Source organism: Arachis hypogaea, chromosome 7 (genome assembly GCF_003086295.3).
Source record: "Arachis hypogaea cultivar Tifrunner chromosome 7, arahy.Tifrunner.gnm2.J5K5, whole genome shotgun sequence".
Taxonomy (NCBI): domain Eukaryota; kingdom Viridiplantae; phylum Streptophyta; class Magnoliopsida; order Fabales; family Fabaceae; genus Arachis; species Arachis hypogaea.
In genome coordinates, this window is record NC_092042.1 from 80,664,724 (window position 1) to 80,682,294 (window position 17,571).

Here is a 17,571-nt window from a genome sequence, read left to right on the forward strand (position 1 = left end):
GTGGCGCAGCGGAAGCGTGGTGGGCCCATAACCCACAGATACCTGGCTCTGATATCAGAGAAGGCTTCCACTAATACAATTGTTTTGGACATTTTAATGATATACGTTGGTCTTTTTGTTGATGAGTTTGGGTCACACGAAGCTTTTTTTTTTGTTTAAGGGAGGCCCAACTATTATTTAGAATTTTATTTTCTTAGGCCTCAGAAATTCCACAATTTCTACTGCCCAAAAAATAAAACTGTTTTTAAGATTGTTCTTTTTTTTTGACGAACAAAATTTTCTGACAAGGGAATTTTTCTCACACAAACGGCTTAAAAACAAATTTCTCATTAACTCACATTAACATTGTAGAAAAATTTGTCTTTTCGCCACTTAAGCAACACTCATTTAGTACAAATTTAATTGAATTGAATTCCTAAGTTGATTTTTTTTATTTACTGTTTTATCCGTCCATCTACTTATGTAGCTTTTGTCATTAATATTGTACATTATTAATCTATCAGAATTAAAGACTACAAAATAAATAAACAACACCACTCACCAGAACATGATAACAAAAAATAAACACGTATACAAATAAATTTACAACATAGACAAAACACAAAAACAGGACCCCATACTCTAAGTAGGTAATTTGTCCAACTCATATAATTGAAGGATTTTCAAAGCATTTATTAGTTTCTATGAAGTGCTCATGCCCCACACACACCCCATAGAGAGAAAAAGACAACATAATAAACCACTATTGTAGCCTTCTTGTATATATAATTTGAACCAACATCAATGATGTCTATAACTATATATTATATAGTTTATAGTTTATAGAAGAAATAAGAAAAGCAATAGCTGCCGACACTTACTCCCGAACCTATGCTTATAGTAGCAGCCAGTGAGGTTTGGCTCCAAACTTTTATTCCGAGCCTTTCATTATTGTTATTATCCGTTATTTTATTTTAATAAATATTTTACCCTTCACAGCATAACCAGCATTTCACAGGCTTTTTGCTTTCCTCATTTGACTCTTCACTCCACCAACACCAACAATAACAAGCTTCTCCTTCCTTCTTTCCATGCATATTATATATATATATATATATACACATATACACACATTCTCTCACTCTCTCATAGTGACACACACACCACATATTTGTTGAAATTACCGTACCATTTGTTGGTGTTTTTTGAGTAAGTTGTTCATTTTGCTGATATATGCAGCATATTCCAAACACTATGTCTGTTAGGCTCATGAATTTAAGAGCACAAGTTCTTAAGCTTATTGTCCTCTAGTACAAATTTCAATCTCTTTTACTTCATCAAAAGTTTTGAGGGTACTACTCAATTTGGTTGAAGATGCAGTCAACAAAATCAGAATCAGATATAACAAGCTTAGCACCATCATCACCATCAAGGTCTCCAAAGCGACCTGTGTACTATGTTCAAAGCCCTTCAAGGGACTCACATGATGGAGACAAGTCATCTTCAATGCAAGCCACACCAATCTCCAACAGTCCAATGGAGTCACCATCACACCCTTCCTTTGGCCGCCATTCAAGGAACTCCTCAGCCAGCAGATTCTCAGGGATTTTCAGGTCTTCTTCAGGTAGAAAAGGGAGCAGGAAGAGGAATGATAAAGGGTGGCCTGAGTGTGATGTCATTCTTGAAGAAGGATCCTATCATGAGTTTCAGGACAAGGCTTACACTCGCCGTTGCCAAGCTTTAATTGCTGTCTTTACTTTTGTTCTTGTCTTCTCTGTCTTTTGCTTAATCATATGGGGTGCTAGCAGGCCTTACAAAGCTCAAGTAACTGTCAAGGTAAATCCCAATTTCAATCTAAAATTAATCAACATGGTAAGTATGTTAGTTAATCATTCATCGATTATACCGACTCTTTAGTAATTATGCGAGGGAGTACAGTAGAAAGTTGTCACTTTTTCATTTGGGGAGGGATATAGTTTTTGATAAATGTCACTTAGATGAGATAAATGCTGATTGCTGATTAAAGATCGGTTGGTGTTGTTTTAAAAAACTCCCTATAATTACCATAAAGATGTACATGTTTACATATAGTTTAGTTCTACTTGCCTAATTCTTGAATTTGTGTGAGTATATGCTGCAATCCAAGATGTTTTACAGAACAAAATGGAAGGATTATAGGATTCCTGTCTCTAATTATATGCTAATTATGAGATTATGTTGATAGTAATTGAGATTGTGAATGTTGCAGAGCATGACAGTGCATAATATGTATGTTGGAGAGGGTTCAGACTTCACAGGCGTCACAACAAGAATGCTGACAGTAAATGGAACACTAAGAATGAGCATATATAACCCTGCTACATTTTTTGGCATTCATGTGCACTCCACACCCATTAACCTTGTCTTCTCAGACATCACTGTCGCAACTGGTGAGGTAAGAAACCAAGACTATGTTGTTCTTATCCCTTTGTGACTTAAACTAGCTAGGACTTCTAAATTAAAAGGTAATGTTGGTGTTTATTAACATAACACAAAATGGTGACATTAAGTAGCATCTTATTATATGTATATTATATTCTTGTACATGTGATGATTTGTTCCTTGCAGCTGAAGAAATACTATCAGCCAAGAAAAAGTCACCGTATTGTATCAGTGAATGTGGAAGGTAACAAGGTTCCATTGTATGGGGCTGGATCCACACTAATAGTATCCCAAACTGGTAGTGTTGAGGTTCCATTGACATTGAAGTTTGAGATTCGTTCAAGAGGGAATGTGGTGGGGAAACTAGTAAGAACAAAGCACCATAAGGAAATTACTTGTCCTTTGGTGATCAACTCTTCTGAATCAAAACCTATCAGGTTCAAGAAGAATTCATGCACATATGGCTGATGGATGCTGATTCATGTCCATTTTTTGAGAAAGAATTCAGTTAATCTTTCTGTAATATATGTAAAATTGTGTAATCCACCGTTTTGTGAAAAATTTTCCCTGGTTGAGAAACTACATTTGAAAGAGGAGCAAAATGTGTAGTGTGTACATGCACTTGGAAAACCCTTTCAACTTACTAGTAGTTACTTGTGTTTCCAAACTTATAGTCAGTGTGGTGGAAATAAATGCATGAAAATTTGTATAAGCATATTCACATAATAAGTAAGATGAATGTATAATCCATGAGTTTATTCTTGAGGGGATGCCAATTAAGTTCGTCATGCAATAACTACTAATTTTTAGTTTTAATTGAGTTATTTTTTGGTAAATAAAAAGACTTATCATAACATCTATTGCAATATTGCATACACATCATCTCTAAAGCTCAACTTCAAAATATGATGTTTAGGCAATTCAAACAACTATCATCTACCTATAAATACAAAAATACTACCTATACACTAAAATTAGTCACTAATGTATTTGTGTATAAATATATGTATAGTTTAATTTATTTTCAATATATATTTATATTTTAACATGTATTTTGGACTGGTTACCGGCCTTAATGGCTGATTTTAGTATACACATAGTATATCTGAATAATTAATTATTACCATGCTTAAGAAGCATTTTAGTTGGGCAAATAAAAATAATGATTTTTTTTTTAATTTTTATCTAAGTCCATACCTTTATTCATATAAATAAAAATAATAAAAAAATAAAAATGGCACATTAAACTTCTAAAATATATATTATGCTAATATGACATTGTTAGGCTTTATATTTTCTATAAAAGTTCAACTTACAAGTCCTAAATCAAGGCAAAGTCATGACCAACACCAAATCTATTTTGGGAAAACCCAAAAGATGCAGGACACATGCTTTTTCTGGGGATGAAATATGAAACCTTATGACATTATAGCATAGATTTTATATGGACGAAAGTCTTAGAACCATCTTCATTGTTGTAAAAATCTATGATATTGTGAAAGGAAAAGTTAATACTTTTAAATTTTTATCTCTTAGAAGGTAGTCAGAGGATAGTGATAGTTATTGGTAGGCAATTAGACAAGTGAAGAGTACTAGGGTCAATAATTTGGTGAGGTATTGCGCTTTTTGAGATTGTGCCTAATTTATCAAAAAAGTCAAATACATAATATTTAATAAATTTTAAATATTTATTTTTTATTTTAAATATTTTATTTTTTATTTTTAAAAGCAAGTTAAATAATTTAGACACAATAATAAAAGACATTATAAAATTCATTCAATAACTTTTATGATTTGTAGTTATCAAGTAACTATTAATAATATTTTTAATAGTGTGAGATTTTATTTAATGATGTAAGATTGTTCATTTTTTTAATAGTGTGAGATTTCATCTAATAGTGTAGAATTGCTCAATTTTCTTTTGTTGATTACATATAAAGTTACTGCTTTCTAGACAAATTTTGCTGATTACATATAAAGTTACTGCTTTCTAGACAAATTTATTAGTCAACTTTACGTGAAGTTATTAATTGAGAGCAGTTAGATAAAAATTTAATCAAATCGATTAAATCATAAAATAATTTTTAACTATCAACTTCATACGAAGCCAATTGCTCTTTAAATTCCACCTTTTTGTTAACATGGATATCCCGGAGATTTAGGCGTGTTAATAGCTTGTCTAAACATTTTCACACTTGAGAAATTCACATTCTTCTTCTCTTCCCAGTTCGCACCATTTCTTCACTAATTTTAAAATGTGCCTCCACGAATGAGATCTTCTCCAAAGTCATAAACTTTTCACAAATCCCACACATATTCAACCTAAGATCTTCCTCCCACTACTACTCAGCACCATGTTCACTAGAAAAAACCCAACCTTGAGATTCACCCTTTATTTCACCCTCACCCTTCTCCTAATTCTTAGTTACAACGTTGTCACACAGTGTTCCGAGGCTGTCCCTGATGACGATGATTTGGAGGGCATTGAGGAATTGTTAGCAGTGGACGAGGAGGTAGAAAAACACCAACCAGAAGAACAAGGTGGTGGTGGTGGCACCGACAAGTTGTCGGAAGCAGAGGTTCTAACGAAGGCACAAAGGATCGTACTTGAACTCAATAGTGACAAGACCGAGAAGGTTATTAATGAGAATGAGTATGTTCTTGTTCTGGGGTATGCACCTTGGTGTCCAAGGAGCGCTGAGCTCATGCCTCGATTTGCTGAAGCTGCAACTTCGCTTAAGAAAGAGTTGGGAAGCACTCTTTTAATGGCGAAGATTGATGCTGAGAGGTATCCCAAATCAGCTTCGTTCCTTGGGATCAAAGGCTACCCAACTTTGCTTCTCTTCGTTAATGGCACCTCCCAACCTTACTCTGGCGGTTTCACAGCGTAAATTGCTCTCACAACTTCTCTCTTAGACTTAGCTCACTAGGCCTGTGTAGGGTTTTATCTGAATTTTTGCTATGTTTGCTAGTGTTTCTAATTCTTTATGGTATTTAGAGGCTTGTTTATATCTTGAAGTGATATACTGATGTTAGCTGAATGGAATAGATGCAGATTTACCTGAAATGTTGTTCACAGTGCACAGATAGCTTGAGAATTGGTCATGTCAATTATATTGGTGGAACTACTTCAAACATTTTTATCTAGTGGCCATGTGAATTAACATTGGGACTGTTGATTTCAGGGATGATATAGTGATATGGGCAAGGAAAAAGACTGGCTCGTCTGTTATTAGGATAAATTCGGAAAAGGAGGCAGAGGAATTTCTGACAAAGTATCATACATTTGTTATTGGTCGGTTTGACAAATTTGAGGTAAGAAACACTTGGAAAACTCCTTGTTAGTGTTTCCACTTTTCTGGGCTGTGCTAATTTTTGTGTGCAAATATATCAGGGACATGAATATGACGAATTCGTGAGAGCTGCAAAGTTGGATAATGAAACCCAATTTGTTGAAGTGAATAAAGTGGAGCATGCCCAAGTTCTTTATCCAGATATCCCATCCACTGTTAATTTTCTAGGAATTGTTAAGAGTGAACCTGAAAGATACACTGCATATGGTGAGTCGGCAATTGTTTCGATCCTTATGTTCAATCAGTTAAAATCTGGTGGACCAACATTGCACACTTCTTTTGTAAAACATTTTTTCTTCCTTCCTATCTTATCTTGTTTACCGAATAGTCTGATGTAAGTCAAGAATGCAAAACTTGCTGATTATGCAGACGGAGCTTTCACAACAAGTAAAATATTGGAGTTTTTGGACTACAACAAGTTTCCATTAGTTACAAAACTGACTGAAATGAACTCTATCAGTGTCTACTCAAGCCCCGTTAAGCTTCAGGTTGCTATTATTTTCAGTTTTAACCTTAAATTGGATTTTCACTTGGTTTGAATTCTGTTACTTTTCTGTCTCTTTATTGGAGTTTGTGCTCACAATTTTTAAGTAAGGTTTAAAATTTCTGCATAGAAAAAGCACATGTTCTGCATATTTTATTATGCTCTCCACTATTTTTGTTTTTCTCATTGATATCCATCTATCATGAGAATATATTACATTAATCTCATAGGTTCCGTTCTTTTTTTTTTCCCTTTCCCTGTAGGTTTTTGTCTTTGCCGACATTGACGACTTCAAGAATCTTAAAGATACTATTCAAGATGTTGCAAGAACTTTCAAGTCAAAGGTAGTTGCTCTTCTAGCCTACAATTGGGACATTTAAACTTTTCCTGCAATATGGTTTAGAATTCTTAATCTAAGTCTTTCATTCATCTGCAGATAATGTTTATATATGTTGATATTAAAGAAGAGAACCTTGCAAAACCCTTCCTAACATTGTTTGGTCTTGAAGAATCAAGAAACACTGTGGTTAGTTTATGAGTTAACCATTTTTTGAGATTTGTTTTATAAATTCTGATAATTCTACCAACTGATGCATTTTATTTTGTTTTTTGTGTTTATTTATAGGTAGCTGCATTTGATAATGGAATGAGCTCAAAATATTTGTTGGAGTCAGAACCAACACGAAGCAATATTCAGGTATGATCTTCTGTTCATGTACGGTATCCTCCCATTGATTAGCAATCAAGCAAGTAATAATGTTGAAATGGCTCTCTCAGGATTTCTGCAATAACTTTGTGCAAGGTTCTCTGTCACCTTTCTTCAAGTCTCAACCAATACCAGATAATGTGAGTTCTAAAACAAATTTCCTGCTTTCTCTCTTATAATTTACAGTCTTTGACTATATAAGAGCATTAGTTGTGCACTCATTGTAATATGTTGTCCTTTTTCTGTTAAGATATAATGTGAATTCCTTGAGTCATATGTAAAATATTCCAGATTTTCTTTCTAATGACACATATAGCTAGCTATATATTTTGTAGTAATAGAATGAATCAATGAAACCTAGAAGTTATTTGTTTATCTCCTAAAACTAAACGTATGCTTCCATTAATCGCCATGGTACTGGGAATTGCAGACAGATGCTACTATTCATGTTGTTGTCGGGAAAACATTTGATGATGCAGTTTTGAGCAATGAGAAGGATGTGATTCTGGAGGTTTGCAAACTTCAATAGTGTTTTTCAGTTTGTTTTTTTGTTTTTCTCTAAAGAAAGACTTTTATATTGGCTATGTTCTCGATGGATTTGTAAACAGGTATTTACACCTTGGTGTATCAACTGTGATGCAATTAGCAAACAAGTAGAGAAGTTGGCAAAGCACTACAAAGCAGCAACTAATCTAATATTTGCAAGGATAGATGCTTCAGCAAATGAACATCCAAAATTGCAAGTTAGTGTCATGAAAAAGCTTACTTTAAATGTCTCAATTTTTCTTTATGTTCTGAAAAATAAACCCTGCATCAGTTTTTGGAATTCGAATCATGTTATTTCGTTAAGAAATTTTTGATATGACCAAACACTTCTCTTTGCTTAATGGCAGGTGAATGACTACCCCACGCTTCTACTTTACAAAGCAGATGATAAGATAAATCCGGTAATTACTTCTTAGCACCCTGATTTTGGTGGTAAACATTTGGTTTCTTTAATGATAATCGAATTAATTATATGATGAGCACCCCTTGTTTTATGCAGATCAAACTCTCTACAAAATCTAGTTTGAAAGAATTGGCTGCTTCCATCAACAAACATCTAAAAGTCAAAAATCAAGTTGTCAAAGATGAGTTATAGAACACAGCAAACTGTTTTAAGAACGGCGAAGAACGAGGAAACCGTTGAAAGAACAAATATACTCTCATTTTCAATTCTTTCCTCCATTTTCACTCCGACTTTTTTTGTGGTTTGGATGAGTTAGTCTGCTACCGGAATTAGCTTATGCCGAATGGTGTCCGCATACAACAAAAGGAAGTAGAGATCATAATACTACAAAGAATGGACTGATCTACATTTTAATCCTATTAGATTTCATAGCAAATGAAACAACATTAGTGCCTAATTGTATCTAAGTCTGTACTTTTTAGAACAATTTATATCTCTGAAAGCTTGAATCAATATATATGAGCATGTTTGGTTTTTCTGTGAAACCATTATGAGTTCAACATGCTGAGTTTGCACAAACAATTAGCACTGAATTTTTATTACCTTGTTTATTAAGACATAATTTAATTATTCTGAGAAAATTCTGTAAAATTTAGCTTTGGTAATCCCAGAAGTTTTCAAATCCCATATACTTATGCTCTGCAATCTTTTCAACCATTCTTACTATGCCAACAGTTCCTGCAATGACATCAAAAACAGGAAGCAAATGTTGATAATAAAGCAATGGTGAAGCACTCAACAAAGAAGTCATGTTAATGAAACTTGGTACTTGCCTTGACCAAAAAAAAAAGAAACTTGGTACTTGCCTTGGGATATTGCACTCACCAAAACCGTGTCTGCCATTTATAAGTAATGAAACTATTTATTTGAAACTATTTATTCAGTTGCCACCATGCTAATTTTTTTGGGCTGCTAATTGGGAGGCATCTAAAGGTTTGGCGCTGCAGCCGAGGCCTAGACCAAGTGGCAATCATATTGCCTCTTAAACAAGCTGCACCAAGTTCGAACCCCAGCTGAGACTGGTATGAGGTTTGATAAAACCTCAAAGTGTGGGTGCGTGGGTGTGTGTGTTGTGATACCTACGATTGGGGTTGTCCAATCTATTTGACCAAAAAAAAAAAAAAAGGTTTGGGGCCACCTCTTCAGAAACACTAATGTGGGTAGCATTTCTAGCATCATAAAGGTGGAAGGCAATGGTGTTTAAATCCTTTTAAAAGGATGACATCTTTGTAAGAAGTCTTAGAAAAGGTGGTACTTTGAAAAAAAAGATAAAAAACAAGCAAAAGATTGTGTGTAGAGAAGCATGGAAATTGGAAGGTACTTGAGGAGGGATTCCTAGCTCTAGGAAGAGGGGTCCCAAGATGAAACCACCACCAAGACCAAGCAAGCCACCAACAAGGCCACATGCAGAGTATAGTATTAATTGGTGCAATCTTCAATGTGTTTTTTGATCTCCCTTTGATGCTATCACCCTCTTTTCTTTGTACAGAAGCACTGCTTGAAATGAAGTCACTCCTAATGCCACTGGTCTCTACATAAACAAGCAAAAATCCAAAGAAATATGTGGTGTTTTTATATGTAAAATTTGAGTTAAATTCATCCATTTTCTCAATCTTGTAATAGGTTAAACACCCAACATTCCAATTAACAAGTTGTTGTATGGCTCTGTTACAAAACAAGGAAAGGTATATTTCTTACAACAATATTTCTTCTTCATGGACATAATAGAGAGGAAAAATGAAGGAAAAAAATGAAATGGTTAAGGGAAAAAGCTAACTCTGCAATTTCTAAGGCAAGTATAATGATCCAGACACTGAAATCCAACCCAAGTGCTTTCCAACTAACATTTTTAAGAAGGTGAATATTATGGTGCCTATTACTTTATATCTAAGTTACTAAAAAAGGTAAATAAATAATATTTAATAAATTTTATATGATTTATTTTTTATTTTAAACATTTTATTTTTTACTTTAAAAGGGAAGTTAGACAATATAAGCACCATAACAAAGACACCATAGAACTCACTTTTTAAGAATGGCCCTGCATGGATAATCATGAATCAGTGATAGATAAGATATAATGCCATCTATTTTTATTATATAAAAATTGGCAAATCTATTATAAAATGAGCTTATAAGTTATAACATATTGATTTTTATAATTGAGTCATGTCAACAATTTTACATAGACGTTAATTTTACAATTTTGCAAAATAAAAATAATAGATTTCTAAATAATAATAATAATAATAATACAAAAATATTAAATTTAATACCTATTATTATTCAATTAAATTAAAAAATAATAGTTAATAAATATAATTAATATCTACATTAAACCTATAATAATAACAATTTTCATTTTCAAATATTTAAAGTGTATAATGACACAATAACATTTGTTTACTATGCATATATTCCAGTAAATCATGATTAATAGTATATTTATAATGCTATACTATATTTTTTGTATTTTCATTCTCGATTATTTTTGCTTTTTTTTTATTATCTCCAAATATAAAAAAAATTTAAAATTATACTATAAAGCATCTTTTACTCGAAAATATCAACATACAAATATAATTTGTTTTTTAAAGTCCAAATAATTTATATCTAAAAAATATTCACAAAGATAAATAAAAAAATCTATCTTCTTAGAATTGATTGCATTTTATGATAAAGTATAAGAAAATTTTCTCTTATATAAAAATTATTACAAGACAGACATAAGTAAATATTTAAGAATGGAACCAACTTCACAACATTTTTGTTGCATTTTTATTTTTTATTTTTGAATAATTATATTGAATTATATACAAATTATAAATATTTTTTACAAATAAGTCTTTAAGTTAACGTTAATCCACGTATTATTTAATTAATTTTTAAATAATATAATAATTAATTTAGCTCTCTACGGAGTCCACCCAAATCTTAATCTAGTTTCTATAAAAAAAAATATTATTATTCATTATGTAGTTTTATCACTCACCCTTTTATTAGATTTCTATTAGACCAAGTATCTACCTCAAACTAATAAAATTCGGGTTAATACTTAAAATCGTTCCGAAAAGATTACGTGTTTTTTATTTTCGTCACCGAATTATTTTTTTAAATCAAATTAGTCCCTGAATGAATATTTTTAAATCACGTTTGTTCTTCCATTAACTTCGTGACGCTGCCGTTAAAAATCTACTGACCTAGAACGTGAGTTGACAACCCATCCTACCAAACGACGTAGTTTCGCACTTTAAGAGTATGAAAGTTGTGAAATGCCACCGTTTTGAGAATAGAGAGTTTAACATTTTACACTTTGTCTCCTGAACAAATCCTCATTTGTTCTTCTTTACTCTCACCATGACTCTATGTTTCTCTGACCCATAAGCTACCATCACGAAGTCGAAGAAGACCGCGCCGTCGTCCGCAACCATTAGAGTAGTGGTGGAACATTGTTCGTGCGTCAGTTATGGAGTTTGGTGGAAATCTTGAAGGCAACGACACATTGTTATTTCTGTGTTCGACGTGAGAGGTAAAATTTTTGTATCTTGTAAAAAAAATTGATAACACTATGTAAACCCTTAGTTTTTCTATTATATGATTGAGTCATAGTGAAGAATCTGTTAGTGCATATGGTTTAAGGTTTTATCCTAGAGTTTGGTTTATGATCGATTATATGGGTAACAATGGCAAGACTCTGTTTTTATGGCTTCAAAAAATAATACATGTTGTTTGTGTTAATGAAGTAATGTTTACCTATTTAGTTGTTGTGTTGGTGATGAGTTAGTGTTATGCATGTTCTGTGTTAAGTTTTGATAGGGTTTGGAGGCATTGATAGTCTTAGATGGCTTGCCACATTGACTTTTTTTTCCTTAATATTGTTGTTTGGCGGTCCTCCGATGACATTCATATTTCATCATGGTGAAAATTTTAAAAATGATGAGAAATGAAGTAGAATCTATGAACCAGATAATACAGAAGTCTTGATAGGGGTTGATGGGGATACTCTTGATGTGTTTTTGTTAAAGGATACTATAAAGAACTGGGATATGCTGGGGGGACATATGCTGGTGAAAAGTTCCTTGGCTGTCACTTGAGGGTGGGCTGAGAAAGTTGGAGACTGATAAAGATCTGCTTAAAATATGTAAGACTTGTAGAAAGAATCATAACGTCATGAACATATTCTTTGAACACGGAGTTTCAGAGCCACACGTGGTGGAATGCATGAGTGAGGATGATGAAGTAATTTTGCCAAAGAATGCTTCTTTGTGGAAGCTGCCCAGTACACAGCCTGCAATGCAAGGTAGCAAAAATGCATCCCAGCCTACAAAGAGCCACTCACAGCTATCGAAGACTAACCTTCTCTACTCCCTTTCAAAAAATATAGCCAAAGCCAGTCCCACATCTGCTGGAGCTAATCCTTATCCCAAGAAAATAGACTATGTGCAACCCAATAAAAGGTCCTCCCAACCCACACAGAAGCCCATTGAAAAGCTCAATTCTCAGCTCACCAAAAAGTGCAATTCTCAGCCCACACAAAAGTCCAAATCCCAACCCAAATTCCAACAAAAAGTTTCTCCCAACCTGCAAAACCTTGCACTGATCCTATGAAACCTGCTGTTAAACCAAGAAGTGGCCATCAACCTCCAAAAAATTTACATGCTCAAAATAAGAAGAAAAAACCTTTGCAATTCACAAGGTCTGGTCGAGCTATTAAGCCATCTCCAATTCAGGATGATAGTGACTCTTATGACTCATATGAGAGTATTGAGGACAGTCTGTATAAACCCACTAAAGTCTTGAAAAATCTCAGTGACACTGACAGTGACAGTGATGACTTCAACAGTAGAGGGCTAAGAAAAACTGATTTTAAAGAGAAGCACAGATCAACTTCTTTTAGAGGGGCTGAAAAGGTTATCGACACCGATGACTCGAGCTATGAAGATATTGAAGAGGATGAGCCATCTGATTCTGGTAATTCATGATTAGTCTTTCTTATGTTACTCATGTTATTTTATATCACACATGTTGATTGGAATACTGAACTTTATTTTACTTGGATTGACAGACTCGGAAGAGAAAACTGAAATTGAAGGTGAATCTGACTGTGACTCCTGGCACTCGGAAGATATGGATAAGGTGTTGGACTCTGATGAAGAGAAAACTACTGTGTATCCATCATACAATGAAAAGGCAAAATTCGGAAATCTCAAGCTTGAGGTAAGCATGATTTTCAAGTCGAAGTACCACTTTATGAATGCAACTAGGGATTACACCATACAATGGGGGGTAGGAATATCATTTTTACTAAAAATGACAACATTAGAGTCAGGGATGTATGCAAAATAGAGAAATGTCCCTGAATTGTGTATTGTTCATGTAACAAGCAAAATGGAATTTGGCAGATTAAAATATTAGTTGATGAACACACATGTGCTAAGAAGAGAAAGAACAGGGCTGCAACACAGGAGTGGACGTTGGGTAAGTTGGTTCCTAAGCTTAGGAAGCACCCAACAATGAAGCATAGAGAGGTTTATGATTGGTTTGTGAGGAAGTACAACATTAAGCTAAACAAGTCCTACATTACTAGGGCCTTAAAGTCAGCAAGAAAAGTAGTGGAAGGAGATGCAGTTGCACAATATGCACTACTCTCGGATTATGCTAACCAGCTGTGGACCACCAATCCAGGTTCAACAGTCTAAGTTAGTGTCATTTTCATGCCTAAAAGTCCTCCATAGTTTCAAAGGTTTTATGTATATCTCAATGCGTGTAAGAAAGGGTTCAAGGTCTGGTGTCGAGCATTGATTGGTCTAGGCGGAGCCTTTCTGCAGATATTAAGGTTTAATAATCAAAATCATCCCTTGAAAGATCACGCGTTCTCCATTTTCGTCTCCAAATTATTTTTTAAATCAAATTAGTCTCTGAATGAATATTTTTAAATCACATTCGTCCTTCTGTTAAAAATATTCAGGAAGATATTCAGGGACGAACGTGATTTAAAAATATTCATTCAGGAACTAATTTGATTAAAAAAATTATTCGGAGACGAAAATGGAGAACGCGTGATCTTTGAGGGACAATTTTGAGTATTAACCCTTAATATTAATATTAATAAACGGCTACTAACTGATGAGTACTATTTGGCTAAAGGGACACCACCTTTAAAAAATTGTATATATCCAAAACATTGTATTTATTGGCTAAAGGGACATAACTCTTTAAGAATGGTGTATGTTTAAAACATTGTATATATCTATTAGTAATAGAAAAGATAGCTATTTGTGTACGTAACAAATTATAATTACTACATTGAATATGGATAAATAAGTCTTTGTCTACTATTTCAAATACACAAGTACTAAGTGTACATTTTACTTAACTATTAAGAGATTTTCTTTGTTCAAGAGAATTAAAATTTCTTACTATTGCTAATTAAAAAATTATTAGGTTTCATTGTATCATGGGAGAGTATTGTCATCAACCTCATAGCAACTAAGTATAGGGACAAATATCTCTATAAAGAAAACGATCTAATCGTGCCTTGAAACCATCTTCATATACCCAACAATTTTAGAGAGATATTTCTTAAAGATGGAACAAAATCAAAACACCACATTCAAGGTCATGAATCAAGAGTTTGTGAAGTTGGATCGTTTTGATGGAACAAACTTCAACCATTTGAAGAACAAGATGATGTTTCTTTTTTCGGTTATCAATCTTGCATATGTAATTGACCCAAAGACTACACCAATTGCCGATGCCGCTGAATATTTTACACTAGAACAGAAAATAAAGATTGTTCAATTAAAAAAAAACGCGATGAAGATACATTTGCATGTTAAGGTCATATTCTCAATACTTTATCCAACCGAGTCTTTACATGTCAATTCAGTCACCATTGGAGATTAAGAAGTTTTTGAAAAAAAAAGTACAACACTGAAAGACAAGAAACATATAAGTTTGTTATGATGAAATATTTTAAATTTATTATGAATGATATTATGCATGTTATGGATCAAATTCATGAGTTACAAATCCTTATAAGTAGACTTCGTGATCTATAGGTAGTAATTTCAAAATCATTACAAGTTGGAGTAATTATTTCAAAATTAACTTCATCTTGAAATTGTTACAGGAATAAACTTTTACATCTTAGTGAGAACTTCACAATTGAGAAATTACTAAGGCATATACGTATAGAGAAGGAAATTTAAAAACGTGATGTTGTGTATCTTTCTCAAAATTATAAAGTGAATCATATTGGTGAAGACAACACCAATAAGAAGAAAAGAAAGTTCTCAAAAAATTTAAAACAAGACAAAAAGAGACAAAAAGAGTGTTATTATTGTCACAAGAAAAGACATTACATCAAAGAATGTAGACTTCTAAAAAGAAAAGCACCAAAGACCAACTTAGTAAAAGAGAAGAATCTAATTGCTATGATTGCAGAAAAAATATAAAATATGCATATTGGCATGGTTACAGAACTCAACATGGCAACACAAGAAAAATTACTTGAGTGGTGGTTAGATTCTAGAGCTACTGTTCACGTTTGCAATGATCGCAACCAATTCAAAACATATGAAAAATTGAACAATAGAGAAGTCTTGATGGGCAATGACTACACAGCCAAAGTTTGTGGCCAAGGAACTGTAGAATTAAATTTTACATTTGAAAAAAAATTAAGTTTAATAAATGTACTTCATGTTTTAGATTTGAGAAAAAAATTTAATTTCTGTTAGTCTCTTGTGTAAAAAAAATTTAAAGTTGTAATAGAATCCGATAAAGTGATCTTGCTTAAAAATGATGTATTCATAGGAAAAAAGATATTGTACTAAAGGCATGTTTAAATTTAGTATTAATAAAGTGAATATTCCTGTGTATACTATTGATTCTTTTAATTTATTGCATAATAGATTAGCACATTTAAATTATAAATCAATTGAGTATATGGAAAAAAAAAACTGTATTGATCTTAGTAACAAAAATTTTAATAAGAAATGTAATATTTGCATACAATCTAAAATTATTAAGAATCATTTTTTTAAAGTTGAAAGAAATACACATTTATTAAAATTGATTCATAATAATATTTATAAATTAAATAGAAATATTATTAAAGGAGAAAAAATATTTTATAACTTTTATTGATGGTTGCTCTACATTTACTTATGTGTATTTGCTTAGAAATAAAGATGAAACTTTTCAAATGTTTAAAAAATATAAAATGGAAGTAGAAAATATGCATGATAAGAAAATAAAAATTCTTCGTAGTGATCGAGGTGGAGAATCTTTTTCTAATGAATTTGATAAATTTTGTGAATTACATGATGTTGTGCATGAATCTTTCGCTCTATATACTCCGCAGTAAAATGGTTTGACAGAAAAAAAAAAACCGTACCTTAATGGATATGGTTAATTCAATGGTATTGAATACAAAATTGCCTTACAATTTGTAGGGTGAAACATTATTGACATAATGTCATTATCCATAATAGGATAAAAGTTTTTCTTTATGAAAATTGTAAAGAAAGAAAACCTAACTTGAATTATCCGAAAGTGTGGGGATGTTTAGCCCTTTATTAGTGTCTAATGTAGTTGTTGAATCAAGAGAGGTATAATTTATTAAAAATAAATTTATCAATGATTCAATTTCTAGTTCAGAATATCTCCAAAATGATACAGATGTTTCATAAAAAATAAATAATCAAAATAATAAACGTTTAAGTGATAAATAATTAATTGAACCAAGAAAGAGTTTAATAGTGAAAAAAGAAAAAGACTTGGGTTCAAATTTTATTTTTTCTTAAGCTATTACCTTTTTGGTAGAAAGATCTAGGAATTCTGTGATAAATAAGATTCCTATTGTGACGAACATAGAGGGTGATCCTCAAATGTTCAAAGAGACTGACTTCAAAGGATTCTGCCTTTGGGAAAGAAGTAACAAATGATGAAATGGACTCAATACTATCAAACAATACTTGGGTCTTGGTTGATTTACCTCCAGGATCAAATCCTATAGGATATAAGTAGGTATTTAAAAGAAAGTATAACACTGATGGTTCACTATAAACCTTTAAAGCAAAGTTAGTGGCCAAAGGATTTAGACAACAAAAAAGTCTAGACTATTTTAATACCTGCACGCTTGTGGCAAGAATGACTTGTATTAAGACTCTTATAGCATTAGCATCCATTCACAAGTTTCATATACATCAAATGGATGTTAAAACGACTTTTCTAAATAGAGATCTAAATGAAAAAATTTATATGGAGCAACCGAAAGGCTATGTGCTACCCGAAAATGAAAAGAAAGTTTGTAAATTAACTAAGTCTTTCTATGGCCTAAAACAAGCACCCAAACAATGGCATGAGAAGTTTGATTTAGTGGTATTATCAAATCACTTCTAACATAATAGTGCGAATAAATGTATTTACTCAAAATTTACTTAAAATTATGGAATAATCATTTGTCTATAGGTTGATGATATGTTAATCATCGGAACAAATCTAGAAAGAATTCGTGTAATGAAGGAGTATATAACTTCTAAATTTAAGATGAAGGATTTGAATGAAGTTGATACAATAGTAGGCATAAAGATGTATAAGAATGAAGTTGACTTTA

The 17,571-nt window shown here is 32.5% G+C and overlaps 2 protein-coding genes across 2 annotated transcripts; both read left to right on the plus strand.

Annotated features, from left to right (window-relative positions):
* Window positions 1–790: 790 nt before the first annotated feature.
* Window positions 791–3,176, plus strand: LOC112703671 (uncharacterized). The gene is made up of 3 exons (XM_025755226.3): window positions 791–1,815; window positions 2,228–2,413; window positions 2,587–3,176. Exons 1-3 carry the CDS (start codon window positions 1,354–1,356, stop codon window positions 2,866–2,868), a joined length of 930 nt encoding a protein of 309 aa, XP_025611011.1. The 5' UTR covers window positions 791–1,353; the 3' UTR covers window positions 2,869–3,176.
* Window positions 3,177–3,565: 389 nt separating this feature from the next.
* Window positions 3,566–8,471, plus strand: LOC112703673 (protein disulfide isomerase-like 1-6). The gene is made up of 12 exons (XM_025755228.3): window positions 3,566–5,287; window positions 5,586–5,715; window positions 5,795–5,960; window positions 6,123–6,241; window positions 6,501–6,581; window positions 6,674–6,763; window positions 6,863–6,934; window positions 7,015–7,083; window positions 7,374–7,454; window positions 7,552–7,686; window positions 7,837–7,890; window positions 7,989–8,471. Exons 1-12 carry the CDS (start codon window positions 4,755–4,757, stop codon window positions 8,082–8,084), a joined length of 1,626 nt encoding a protein of 541 aa, XP_025611013.1. The 5' UTR covers window positions 3,566–4,754; the 3' UTR covers window positions 8,085–8,471.
* Window positions 8,472–17,571: the final 9,100 nt, after the last annotated feature.

What these genes read in the sequence shown, in the direction of transcription:
- LOC112703671 (XM_025755226.3), top strand. Translation starts at nt 1,354, where the DNA reads ATGCAGTCAACAAAATCAGAATCAGATATAACAAGCTTAGCACCATCA. An exon ending in AAGCTCAAGTAACTGTCAAG is followed by an intron (nt 1,816 to 2,227) that starts GTAAATCCCAAT and finishes TGAATGTTGCAG; the next exon opens with AGCATGACAGTGCATAATAT. An exon ending in TCACTGTCGCAACTGGTGAG is followed by an intron (nt 2,414 to 2,586) that starts GTAAGAAACCAA and finishes TGTTCCTTGCAG; the next exon opens with CTGAAGAAATACTATCAGCC.
- LOC112703673 (XM_025755228.3), top strand. Translation starts at nt 4,755, where the DNA reads ATGTTCACTAGAAAAAACCCAACCTTGAGATTCACCCTTTATTTCACC. An exon ending in GTCGGTTTGACAAATTTGAG is followed by an intron (nt 5,716 to 5,794) that starts GTAAGAAACACT and finishes CAAATATATCAG; the next exon opens with GGACATGAATATGACGAATT. An exon ending in ATGAACATCCAAAATTGCAA is followed by an intron (nt 7,687 to 7,836) that starts GTTAGTGTCATG and finishes GCTTAATGGCAG; the next exon opens with GTGAATGACTACCCCACGCT.